Source organism: Schistocerca serialis, chromosome 3 (genome assembly GCF_023864345.2).
Source record: "Schistocerca serialis cubense isolate TAMUIC-IGC-003099 chromosome 3, iqSchSeri2.2, whole genome shotgun sequence".
In the NCBI taxonomy this organism is placed as follows: Eukaryota; Metazoa; Arthropoda; class Insecta; order Orthoptera; family Acrididae; genus Schistocerca; species Schistocerca serialis.
Genome location: NC_064640.1, coordinates 309,349,777 through 309,363,893, shown reverse-complemented (window position 1 = coordinate 309,363,893; position 14,117 = coordinate 309,349,777). Strand labels below are relative to the sequence as shown.

The window sequence follows — 14,117 nt, the reverse complement described above, 5'->3', positions numbered from 1 at the left end:
TGTGATGAAATAAATGCCTCCATGGCAGTTTGAGGCAGCCAACAACATCATGTGTAACAAAATAATGATTTAAATATTAGACAACTTACTGTTTTCCTTTCTACAACACAATTACAAGACAAATTGATGATGACAGCAGAGATGTGACAAGGCACTCCAAAATATACTTCACTAATCAGTTAATCACTACCACTACTTCCTACATTTTAACTACAAAATTCATGTTCCAGGTTTCTTCATAAACATGTCTAGTACTATTGACATGAAAACCTACAGACACACTATGGCACTACCAATGTTTGAAATAAGTAAGGCTACTAAATTTTAATTTCAGGAACAATGAAAATACGTAGGCTATTTTCTGTCATCTTCCAATAACAGCCAAAGATGCATTCACATTTACTTTCTATGGATTACGAATATTTTATTGTTCTTTGCGTTTTAAACAAACACTTAAATTACTAGCTAATGGTTTCTGATTCTGTCCAGCTTGCTGCTAGCATGCTAGATGATGCAAAGTCGTGCTATCTGTTAGGGAACTGCCGAATGATTGTCATTCCACTTAGGCACGTATCCACCTACCGGCGAGAAGCAGAAACAAAGCAAATGCCAGCTTTTAAAAATTGTATCCACGCTGTAGAAAGCCCAGTCTGCCACATGAAAGAAACGGGCTTACTGTGCATGCACGTAACAAGTACAGAATTCTGAGCTGCTACAGGTTGAAAAGCTAGAGGAGTGATGGATTATACTGGCGGGTGCATATACGAAGTTCAAACGTAAAATATTTGAAAACATTTATGAGGGTACATGATCCGATTGGATTAAATTCAATTCGGGTGAATTACGTTGGAATCTTGTGGAGTACGCTCAGCCTTAGAGCCTTAATGGACACTTTGCCACTGCCTTTGTTATAACTACATTTTAGCCTACTAAATGAAGCACATAAGAAGGATGGTAACATATTTATCCAAAGATGTCACATTTTAGCAAAGCAAATTGTACTAAAAATGACATGTTTTGGAGAGATCCTTAATGCACTACATCAGTTAAACTCTATGGTTTCATACAGAACAAGTATAAGTATGAATACAGACAAATGTGGTATATTAGCTTCACAAACATGTTAGTTGCAAGATTTGCTTCTTTCAGCAAATCACAGCACAAGGCAAGTGACATCACAGAAACATCACAGACTGAACACACTTGAAACATTAAACATCTCAAGTTTAGGATTGAAAAACTGAAAAATATTAAGGATGCAGCAAAGCTAATACACACCAAATTAAAGATCTCTCCAAAATGAGCCTTTTAGTACAATCTGTTGAGATAAAAATGTAAGAAATGTGTTGTTGGCTGGTAAATATGCTACCTATAAATCTAGTAGCTAGCTTTTGGTGTTATTTAGTACTTGATTAAGAAATGGAAAGAGGATACAGTATGTAAACTGTTGACCATAGTGTGATATTTTACACCCCCCCCCCCCCGCCCACAAAAAAAAAAAAAAAAAAAAAAAAAAAAAAAAAAAAAAAAAAAAAAAAAAAAAGGGAGAGCTGTGCTTGCCAGTGACTAAGAAACTGATGAAGTAAACACCACATGTTAAAATCATAAAATCATGCCACCTAGCCATTTACATCCAACTTGAGTATAGGAAGGGCAGATATGACCAAACAATCGAATGCTGAACATGTATCTTAGGAAAATGTTCATTGCTAGCTCAAGTTGTTTGGTGTTTCCACTACTTCCTATATTTGTTTTAAGTTGAACAACAGCATGGTAGTAAATATTTGGCAGGGTTAAATACTGCACTAATTTTTGTTTAATTTGAGGTGGAAATATTTTTCTAAATTTTTAGTTTGCATGTCGGCAGGAGATTTCCTGCAAGCTGCAGTAGTTTGTTCTTTGCAATTTAGATGCTCATCAAGATTATGCCAATATCTTTCACAGTTTTTTGATATGGTAACTGGATACCATTGAGAAATATTGAAGAGAATGCTTCATGAAAAAAGGCACTCTGGCTATAACTGACAAATTGAAGCAACTGTAAAAATGTGTTGGTCAGTCACAAAATAGAGAAAGAAAAACAGTTACCTTCTTCAAATTTCTGGAAGAGGAGATCTACATGTGCTCGATTTCCAGGAACTCTGTAAATTCCCTCTGAGTCAAGGCCTTCTTCTTCTATGAACCTAACACATTTTTCCAATAGCAAAGGGATATAATTACTTTCCGACTGCGCAAAGTCTTGTAAAGTTGCCTGATGAGTAACTGGGCTACTTTTCACTTTCTGTTTAGAGCGCTTCTTATCACGCTCTTTTTCCTTTTCAGCCAGCTTCTTAAGTTTCTCTTCCTTGATGCGTCTTTTCTCCTGCTTTTCATCTGATTTCAGTTTTTGTTTATCCTTTCTGCGAGATGCTTTGTCACAGTCTTTTACCTGAAAGAAAGATCTAATATTAATTATGTTTTAAGAAGTTTACAGCAATCAGTATGTGGATCTTCTGCATACTGACCAATTTAATGGATGTTAATACTTAATTATTTTAAATGCACAAGTGTGTTACATACATGACTTAGAAAAGAAAGATATAGTGCTCATTGCTTTCATTTGTGCAAGTGCTTTTGCAGGAGAATTAACCATAGTATATAGAAAGATAAATATATTATAACATAGCTTAGAGAGAATCACTATGGTATGGTAAGTTCATGGCTGCATGATGAAATATGACAGAACAGCATACTACATTAAATGTGGATGCAAGCTTTCTCAGCACAAGGTGTGGATGAATTCTTCTTATGAGTAATATGTTTATTTCAGAGTGACTTTTGATAAGTTTCTTGTTTGTCCTACTCTACAGAATTTGCCAGAATATGACAAGTGAGAAACTTGTTGAAATGTCACTCTGAAATAAATATATTAAATGGCTGATTTTCTGAGAAGATGGTGAGCAAGGAGTTGATTGTGCTTACAATTAACCATGCAGAAGTGGTGGCGGTGGTGGTGGTGATTATGATGGTAAAGAAATAAAAGAAGTAGGAAACTCATGAACGGAAGAAAATTAGTTGTGCAGAGGAGCAGAGCTGTTGTGGAACAAATGTAACAGGAAAACCAAAACAGTTCATATATGGGATATCTGCAGAGTGATGGACTTGATATCCTACCAAATGTATAGGTCGTGATGCTCTCTGTACACACATCCAGCACTGGAAATCAAATGAAAAGAAATAAGTTGATTCAAGAAAACTGCTGTCTAAGAAACACATATAGATGAGACAAATTGAGTACCAGAAGACTAATGATGGGTATGTGGAGCAGTGATGTGTTTTATGAGTAAAACTGAGAATAATAATGAGGGAATCCATCTCATCACTGCACACACAGAACTACTACAATTATTTTTAATTATCTCTTTGACAGAAGGTTGACACATTTCATCCAACCATATTCTCGCACAGTTGTTTGTCTTGTTGACACTGACAATCACCACAAAAACTGGAACAGTTCCACTAATTACCTTAAAGAAGTAGCTTTAATTTCATAGGTTGAAAATGTAAGTTCCACTTCAATTTCGGAGCAAAGAAGCAATACCATTTGAAATTAGGTGAACTAGAAAGATAGTACAGCCTTAACTTTTCAGATTACCGACAAAACTATGCAACAAAGCTCTCTCTTGTAAATCTAATCTAGTTTTAACAAGAAATCTAGATGAAAGCTCCAGTATCATCATTCCTTAATCAAAACTACACAAAAATTAAACTAAGTTTTTAAAGTACTATAATAAGTGTCCATATAATAGAAGACAATAATAGAAGATTTGTGGGCACAGTAAAGAGCACAACAAAACAAACAAATGAAGCATTACATCCCGTTAGGATAAAGTAGGTGACACTTTGTACAGTGACGTCCTCACAGTTAGCTTCTGGATGAAAATTTTATGAGAGAATCAATAAAGCGATGCCGGAGGTAGTGTTTTAATGGTAGTTAATATAGTTTCAAAAATGTCTACAAGCCACATCTAGGTACAGTAAGAAGAAAGTTATTAATACAGTCTGAACTTAAAATTACTGCTTTTTGATGTGATGATGAGAAATCTTCACACTACTCATGTGGATGGAATCTGGTGGTGTTCACTGATTAGGTATGGACAAATTAATCATTCCATCATTAGAAGATAAGCAATTTGATGTTTTGCCAATGTATTTCTAACTCGCTGAATCCTTGGGTGTCTGCCAAGGTCTAGTTTGCATGTCCTCCATGATGTTTCAACCAACATATGTCTTGCTGACTTCCGGTGGTTCCTGATGACTACTACTCTGCTTGAGTTCGTGTCCTGTTCATGTTGGCCATTACCCCCTCCACCACTCCGCTCCTGTTGCTGTCTGCAAAGCCACTGGAGGGGGGGCTGTGTAATGCAGCCCCACTGTACACACTATTGTCTCTGGGTGCTGATCTAACTGTACATGAAAACTTTGCTTTTTCTAGATTCAGTGCATGTTTTCATGCCTGACACAGTTGTAGGTCATTATCTTTGTCAATGAAACCATCTTTGACAATAATTTCAACGGCCTCTTTAATCGTGCAATCACAGTAGGAGGAGGATTGCCAAAGTATTTTGGTTTTTACATAACCTATGGTACAGTCAGTTTTTATACCATTGTCAGCCATGGCTGATTTGTTGGTCTGGCGTATTCCGGTATGGTATATATGTTCACAGCACACTTTCTTCTACTGTTCCAAAATTTATGTCTTGTCACAACGGCAGGGGATTAGGTAGATCCTTGAACCTACTAGCATCAACGTCTTAGTGGGTGGGCAAAATCCAAGACTCTGCTGGCTTTTCTGGAGGTATTACTGAAAACGGAAAGCACACCAGTGATTTGTGCACATGCTTTTCATCCTGCTGTTGCCTAGGTACAACCTATGTGAATACATGCCTTAACTCTTAACAAACGATGGTCATGCCATCCATCTGTTCCTAACACTTTCTGTTGAACACAAAGCAACCTGATATGAGCACAAATTCGAGAAGTCTCAAGGGGTTATCTCAAGCCAGACATGCCTTAACTGCTTGTTGCTGTATCCACCAATTTGGAATGTTATCGCCAGGTGATTCTGCTCAGTTAGAAGGCTGTATCGGTCACAGATGGACAGCGTCCTGTGAACAATTGTGCGTAAAATGCCATCACGCTTGGAGTCGTGGTGACTATCGGCAGCGAGTAGATACAGATCAGTATGTGCACTGTGTCCCAGTTTGATATCTGGTTTCTATTTCACCAGGAAATCAAGAAATGGGAGAATGCTCTCCTGTACAACTTCCAAGGTAAGTTGTAGGTGTGTTAGGAATGAGTTCAGATGATGGAGAAATACACCTAAGCTGTCCCATTTATGTAGCCAAACGATGAGTGTGTCATCCACAAAACAGTAGAAAGAGACTGGTTTTAGTTGGGCTTGCTCCAGTGCCTTCATCTCAATATCTTTCATGAACAGACTCTCTACATCTGGTGATAGAGGGCATCCCTTGCCATGCCAAAATCTTTTCTTAATGCTTTCCATTGAACAAGTACAAAGTTGAGGTGAGCACAAATTTAAAAAGTCTCATCAAGTTGGTCTCAAATTTCTTGCTTATAAATTTCACAGATTCCCTTCATAGTACCCTGGTGAATAGGGACATAGTGGTGGAAGGGGTGATGCCCAATAAGTATAAGGACAACAACCCCAGCGCAGTGGCCACTGTCAGGAATAGATGGCAACAAGTCAGTCTGCTGAAACAGCATGGAGAACTTATGACATGATCCGTGCAGATAACTGAGTACTCTCCTAGTTAGAAATATGCTGGTATAAGATCAGGTCACATAAAAGTACCTTTATGGGGAGGAAATGCTTCAACAAATGCAAGCTAAGGAACAAGACGGAGCTGCTGCTCTTCTCTCTCACATTTCAACTTAGGTGTCAAATGGTACTTTGATAATGCCTTTTGTCAAGATATCTCGCCACATACAGGCTGCAACAGCCACTAGCATCACAAAATGAGCCAGTCAGATACTTGTAAGATGGAGAATCCACTATATGTATTGATTTACTACTTGACATCCATCTCTACCACTTGTTGGGAGTGGGAAGACACTGTCACCTGGACACTGCCCGAAAGTGCACTAAGAAACTCTACATCTAAGCAGACACTGCAGTATGAAAAGATGGCAGCAAGACATTAAAAATACACAAATCACCTAAGTAAAATGTGACCAACCTTACAGAGAGAATAATGATCATCAATGCAGCAATGTCGGCCCTCAGGAAAGGATTAAACTTTGTCCTGATTCCAACATCATTACTACCATTTGTGGACACCATATGAAGTGTGCAGCAGGCCACCTACGCCATATCAGTTAATGACACTGATGAAATATGCTGTGAAATGTGTTGTGTGCTCACCAGGCCCACACCACCAAAGAGCAACATTTCGGGGGAGGAAGGAGCTGCTGTCCATGAGTTATGTGATGACCCACATTCGGTTGTCCTGACTACTAAGAAAAGGAACACTATGGTGTTGAACTGTGCTCATAGAATAAGCATAAAATGTATGGACTTCTTGATGACACAGCATATAGAAAAATGGAAGGTGATTCAACAAATCTCCTTGAGAGGAAATCATGAAACTTCATTGTAGTACATTAGATGTGGAAACTGTATTGTTTGCTGATGATGCTGTGGTGTATGGTAAAGTGTCAAAGTTGAGTGAGTGTAGGAAGATGCAAGATGACTTAGACAAAAATTTCCAGTTGGTGTGATGAATGGCAGCTAGTCCTAAATGTGGAAAAATGTAAGTTAATGTGGATGAGTAGGAAGATCAAACACAGTCAAGTTGTTTAAATATCTGGGTGTAGCATTGCAAAGTGATATGATATGGAATGAGCATATGAGAACTATGGTAGGGAAGGTGAATGGTCAACTTCGGTTTATTGGGAGAATTTTAGGAAAGAATAGTTCACCTGTAAAGGAGATTGTGTATATGATGGTGGTGTGACCTATTCTTGAGTACTGCCTGAGTTTTTAGAATCTGTACCAGGTCAGACTGAAGGAAGATATCGACACAATTCATAGGCGGGCTGCTACAAGGGTGGTTTGAAAAGTTCTCGGAACAGAATCCAAAAAATGTACTTACATCACTGAAACTTTTTTATTTTTCAATGTAGTCTCCATATAGATTAATGCAATTGGTCCAATGATGTTTAAGTCCCATCTCGAAAATGGGTTTCCTCCAGGCCTACAAAATAATTGCCAACTCCAGCTATCAATTCTTTGTTTGAAGTGAATCTTTGTCCACCAAGAAAGATTTTCAGTTTTGGGAAGAGATCAAAATCTGATGGAGTCATATCACGTGAATAAGGTGGGTGTGGCAACAATTCATACCTTAGTTCATGTAATTTTGCCGTGGTGATGGCACATGCGTGCAGGCGAGCATTGTCTTGACAGAAGGTGACATTTTTCCTTGCTAAAGCTGGCCTTTTTTCACGTATCTTTTGTTATAATTTGTCCAGGAGACTAGCATAGTATTCTCCAGTAATTGTTTGCCCAGTGGGGAGATAATCTACAAACAGAATCTCCTTCGTATCCCACAACACTGATGCCATGACCTTTCCCGCTGAAGGAATTGTCTTTGCTTTCTTTGGTGGTGGATAATCAGCATGTTTCCACTGCTTTGACTGTTTTAGTCTCTGGGGTATAGTAGTGAACCCAAGCTTCATCTGTGGTCACAAACCGGCACAAAAAAACTTTGTTAGTTTCTCCTAAAATGGGCAAAACATTGTCCAGATATGTCCATTCTCATTTGTTTTTGATCCAACGTCGTCGCAGCACCCATCTTGCAGATAATTTTTTCCTTTCTAATTCTTCAGTTAAAATGTGATATCTGGCAAGTGACAGCAATTTCACGCACTTTCAATCGGCAATCCTCCATGACCATTTTGTGCATTTCTGCAATGATTTCTGGAGTAGTGACACATCTTGGCCAACCACTGCACAGATCATCACGTAACCAAATTTAAATTCATTTGTCCATTTGGCAACAGTTGAATATGAAGGTGCAGAGTCTCCCAGTGTATTCTGTAAATTGGTATGAATGTTCTTTCCTTTCATACCTTTCCTTACAAAGTACTTAATTACTGCTCGAATTTTGATTTTTTCCATCTTTGAAAATCACTAAACGGGAAAAACAACAGAGCCACATCAACGCCACAGCTCTCTTACTAGAGCACCAATGTGGCACGTGTTTACAGGCAACAGTCCAATGAATATCACCTGAACAACTCGTTGCACTAGCGCTGACCTCTCGTGGTGATTCCGAAAATTTTTCAAGCCACCCTCGTAGATTTGTTACCGGAAAGTTCAAACAACACACAAGTATTACGGAGATGCTTTGAGAACTCAAATGGGGATCTCTGGAGGGTGGCGATGTTCTTTTTGAGAAACACTATTGAGATAATTTAGAGAACCGGAATTTGAAGCTGACTGCCAAATGATTCTACTGCTACCAACACACATTGTGCGTAAGGACCATGAAGATAAGAAACACGAGAAATTAGGACGCATGCAGAAGCATATAGACAGTGGTTTCTGCCTTGCTCTATTTGCAAGTGGAACAGGAAAGGAAATTACTAGTAGCGGTTTAGGGTACACTCGTGACCACCGTACGTTGGCTCACAGCGTATCGATGTAGGTATAGAAACTTTGCTGCTCTGCCATGGCTGTATGGGCTGCAAAAAGCCCACAAAAGATGACATCCCATTATGGCCTATAGTCAGGAATACAGGAGCAGCAACACATGGCTTGCCAAGCAACTGATTGCTCTCCTTAGTCCCTCTATGAGTAAATTCCAACAACACATTCAAAATTCCAGACATTTTGTACAAGTACAGGTATTTTGCATCAGTGATAGTGAGCTGCTGTTGAGTTTTGATACAGTGTCCCTCTTCACCACAAAAGGAATCCATGGAATGGATAAACAAGAAATTTGAGTCCAACCTGTTGAGATTTTTCAAATTTGTACTCACCTCAACTTACTTTTGTCCAATGGAAAGTAGTCTGAAAAGATGGACAGTGTGGCCAAGGGGTTTCCTCCTCTGTCACCAGTTCTAGAGAATTTATTTATGAAAGATTTTGAGTAGAAGGCCCTGGAGCAAGCCCAATTAAAACCAATCAGTTTCTACAATTACCTGAATAATGCGTTCGTTGCTTGTCAACACAGACAGGAATTTCTCCATCACCTCTACTTGCTCTGCTATTTACCTGTCTATGATCATTTCCAAACTAAATAATAAGTAACCTCTTGAGTTGACAAAAAGTATAACATGCATGTGAACAGAGCATAAAATATGTTCTGTGGATTTTGGAGTTTACTGATGCAACCCACATCCTGCAGCAGCCATGTTCGATAATTTTCACGGACGCTAGGGAGATGTGCTCACAGGAGATGTGAGTCCACTAGGTGAGGGGGAAAAGAGATCCCAAAGAAGGGTGAGAGTGAGGCATCTCACATATTCTAGAAGCTCAGCATAAGAATACTTCCATTAAATCTAAGAAGTATGATGTAGTTTTAATGGAAAGACATCCCTTAGCAACAGCATGTTGGGGTCAAACCTGACCCTAAAGAGTGGAGAAACAAAACAGTCCATCATAAAAATTATGTTTTGTAGAACACAGATCGATGATAAATTATTACAAGATGGGCTCTGAGGAAGTGTAAGATTGGATTACTGGTATGACACAGAAAAGTGGCTTTATTATGAGTATCAGAAACATTGGCTTGTCTGAAGTCAGAGTCTGCTAAAAAGATCAAACAGGAGTAGTGTCCCTTTGTCTGCAGCACGCCACGACCAGCGCTGGCCACAGTTAGACCACACAGCTGGTAGCAGCTCAGCCTCAGTGGCACAGTTAAGTTTATTGTTACTTCTTGATGTTTGCGAAGTATAACTATGTACAGTCATATAGAAAGTGACTTTGGTCGGAGCTCAGAAGCTATATCTTTAACTGTGACAATAAATACAGATTTAGACATGGTTGGGTCAGATGAATAAAGCTTACATCACATCTCTTACTGGTACTAGTAAGTGCAGGTACGCTTATTATCTTACTGTGTGTATACTTTGTGGTAGACAATAGCCGATGGCTTACTGCTCATGACTGAGTGGGGAAATTTTACAGTTGTGGGGAATCTTGTGTGATGAGATGCTAAGCAATATCAGAACTATCCTAGCATTTCTCTCATAAATTCTCATGTGGCAGCATATTTTGTTTGATATCTCACTGGGATCATTAGTTCATCAAAGTTACATTGTGAAGACAACTAGTTTGAACTGGTTGCTTTTGTGAATTCTGGTGTGGTGCACATTTATCTTTGATTTTAAATTGTTACTTATGTATATCGACTTAACTGGAGGACACAGAGCCTTGATAATAGTCGGCTTTAACGAGATGCACTACGTATTTATTTGATGACCAACCAGCCCTGTTCCCACACCCCCCATTTAAATCAAAGATTTTGTATGTGTTACTGGTTAGATCGTAGCTTTTACCAGGAGCATCAGGTACTTATTTGATGGCCAACCAACCTTGTTCCCAGACCCACCATTTAATTCACAGATTGTATACATGCTATCAGTTAAATTGGAACATCAGAACAATGGCAGACCAGGTTATACAGGTGAAATTTAACAGGTTGCCACGTTGTCAATGTGGATCGAGTTGCAGAGATCATCAGGTGGGTCCACTTATTCCTAGATCATGCACATCTGCTATTTCTCCAGTTACAGCAGCAGAGTGTTCTTTTCCACAGAGATGATGTATTTATTTGTCCTTTTCACCTATCTTGTAAAAATCAATGCATAGACATTAATAGACAAGGTTAATTATACTATGAAGTCGTGCACTGTGCTGCTAGAAAATGGTATGAATAATGCAGTACGCGCACTAAGGATAAAAAAGTTAGTGTACAATTGTCCACGTAACAGGGGTTTTATGAAACACCACTGAGAGCAGTGCAATAAGGTGGTAGTTGGTCCTTTAAAAAGTCGGAGAGAGAGAGTGTTTTACAACAGTCTGCTAACCCATCACCGATGTTCGATAAGTACACCGAGCAGGCAGGAAGCAGCCCAACAGTGGCGATGTCAAAGAAGCTGCTGGTAATAAACCTGTTGAATGTGTGAAGCCAGAAGGAGCTTTCTGCAAGTGGGTAAGAAAACCAATGTGCACTCCATGTGCATACCGGGTTGAGTCATTCCAGATGTGGAAAGGGTCCTCCCAGATGCCATAAAGAGCACAGGGTGCAGCCAACTGCCGGTGGTTGCTCATGTCGGTACCAATGATGTGTGTCACTTTGGATCAGAAGAGATTCTTTCTGGTTTCGAGCGGCTAACAGAAATGGTAAAGGCTGCCAGTCTTGCTTGCAAGATGAAAGCAGAGCTGACGATTTGCAGCATAGTCGACAGGACCGATTGCGGACCTCTGGTACAGAGCCGAGCGGAGGGTCTGAATCAGAGGCTCGGACGGTTCTGCGACTGTGTAGGCTGCAGATTCCTCGACTTGCGCCAAAGGGTGGTCGGGTTTCGGGTATCCACTATTCACAGGAGGCGGCTACATGGGTAGCAGGGGCTGTGTGGCATGGACTGGGCAGTTTTTTAGGTTAGAGGGTCTCGGGAAAACACAAAAAGGGCTTCAGTCACAAAGGGTGCAAGCTGAACACAGGAAGAACGTAGATACAGGAACCATTGGTATAACAGTTGTAAATTGTCGTAGCTGTGTAGGGAAAGTACCAGAGTTCCAAGCGCTAATAGAAAGCACTGATGCTCAAATCGTTTTAGGCCTGAAAGCTGGCTAAAGCTGTATATTAGCTAAGCTGAAATTTTTGCGAAGAACCTAACAGTGTTCCGAAAGGATAGGCTAAACACGGTTGGCGATGGTGTGTTTGTTGCTGTCAGAAGTAGTTTAACTTGTCGCGAAATTGAAGTAGATACTTCCTGTGAGTTAGTAAGGGCAGATGTCATTGTTGGCAACCGGAATAAAAGTAATAATTGGATCCTTTTACTGACCTCCCAATTCAGATGATACAGTTGCTCAAAGGTTGAAAGAAAACTTGAGTTTGATTTCAAACACGTACTCGACTCATACGATAATAGTTGGTGGTGACTTTAATTTACCCTCGATATGCTGGCGAAGCTACATGTTCAATTCTGGAGGTACGCGTAAAATATCATCCAAAATTGTGCTAAATGCATTCTCTGAAAATTATTTTGAGCAGTTAGTTCACGAACCCATGCAAATAGTAAACAGTTGGGAAAACACACTCGATCTCTTAGCAACAAATAATCCTGAGTTAATAACGAGCATCAAAACCAATTCAGGGATTAGTGAACACAGGGTTGTCGTAGCAAGATTGAATATTGTAATCCCCAAATCCTCAAAAAATACGCAAAAAATATACCTATTCAAATAACAGATAAAAATTCACTTCACGCCTTCCTGAGAGACATACTCCACACATTCCAAACTAATAATATAAGAGTACACCAGATGTGGCTTAAATTCAAAGAAATAGTATCGGCAGCAATTGAGAGATCTATACCAAATAAATTAACATACGATGGAGCTGGTCCTCGTTGGTACACAAAATGGGTTAGAACACTGTTGCAGAAACAACGAAACAAACATGCCAAATTTAAACACACGTAAGATCCCCAAGATTGACGATCTTTTACAGAAGCTCAAAATTTAGTGTGGATTTCAATGCGAGATGCGTACAACGGTTTCCACAACGAAACTTTGTCTCGAAACCTGGCAGAAAATCCAAAGAGATTCTGGTTGCATGTGAAGTATGTTAATGGCAAGAAAAATCAATGGCTTCTCTGTGCGATAGCAATGGAGATCCTATCGAAGACAGTGCTGCCGAAGCAAAGTTACTAAACACAGCCTTCCGAAATGCCTTCACAAAAGAAGACGAAGTAAATATTCCAGAATTCGAATCGAGAACAGCTGCCAACATGAGTAACGTAGAAGTGAATATCCTCGGAGTGGTGAAGCAACTCAAATCACTTAATAAAACCAAGTCTTCTGGTCCAGACTGTATGCCAATTAGGTTCCTTTCAGAGTATGCTGATGCGTTAGCTCTATACTTAACAATCATATACGACCGTTTGCTCGACAAAAGATCCGTACCCAAAGACTGGAAAGTTGCACACGTCACACCAATATTCAAGAAAGGTAGTAGGAGTAACCCACTAAATTACAGGCCCATATCGTTAATGTTGATATGCAGCAGGATTTTGGAACACATACTGTGTTCATTATAAATTATGAATTATCTCGAAGAAAACTGTCTACCGACACACAGTCAACGTGGGTTTAGAAAACATCGTTCCTGTGAAACACAACTGGCTCTTTATTCACATGAAGTGCTGAGTGCTATTAACAAGGGATTTCAGATCGATTCTGTATTCCTGGATTTCCGGAAGGCTTTTGACATTGTACCACACAAGTGGCTCGTAGTGAAATTGCGTGCTTATGGAATATCGTCTCAGTTATGTGACTGGATCTGCAATCAGAGAGGTCACAGTTCGTAGTAATCGACGGAAAGTCATCGAGTAAAACAGAAGTGATTTCTGGCATTCCCCAAGGTAGTGTTATAGGCACTTTGCTGCTCCTTATCTATATAAACTATTTGGGAGACAATCTGAGCAGTAATCTTTGGTTGTTTGCAGATGACTCTGTCATTTATCGACTAATGAAGTCATCAGAAGATCAAAACAAACTGCAAAACGATATAGAAAAAATATCTGAATGGTGCGAAAAGTGACCCTAAATAACGAAAAGTGTGAGGTCATTCACATGAGTGCTAAAAGGAACTCGTTAAACTTCGGTTATGCAATAAATCAGTCTCATATAAAAGCCTTAAATTCAACTAAATACCTAGGTATTACAATTACAAACAACTTAAATTGGAAAGAAGACATAGAAAATGTTGTGGGTAAGGCTAACCAAAGACTGTGTTTTATTGGCAGGAAACTTAGAAAATGTAACAGAACTACTAAGGAGACTGCCTACACTAGGCTTGTCCGTGCTCTTTTAGAATACGGCT

The 14,117-nt window shown here is 39.4% G+C and overlaps 1 protein-coding gene across 5 annotated transcripts in view; it reads right to left on the bottom strand.

The window, feature by feature from the left end:
* Positions 1-14,117, bottom strand: part of LOC126470106 (rho GTPase-activating protein 190) — a 293,491-nt gene that overhangs the window by 34,213 nt on the left and 245,161 nt on the right. For all 5 annotated transcript variants that reach the window (XM_050097683.1, XM_050097685.1, XM_050097686.1 and 2 more), the window contains one exon: positions 2,089-2,428. In XM_050097683.1, the coding sequence (XP_049953640.1) occupies positions 2,089-2,428 (340 nt within the window). The remainder of the gene's footprint in view (positions 1-2,088; positions 2,429-14,117) is intronic.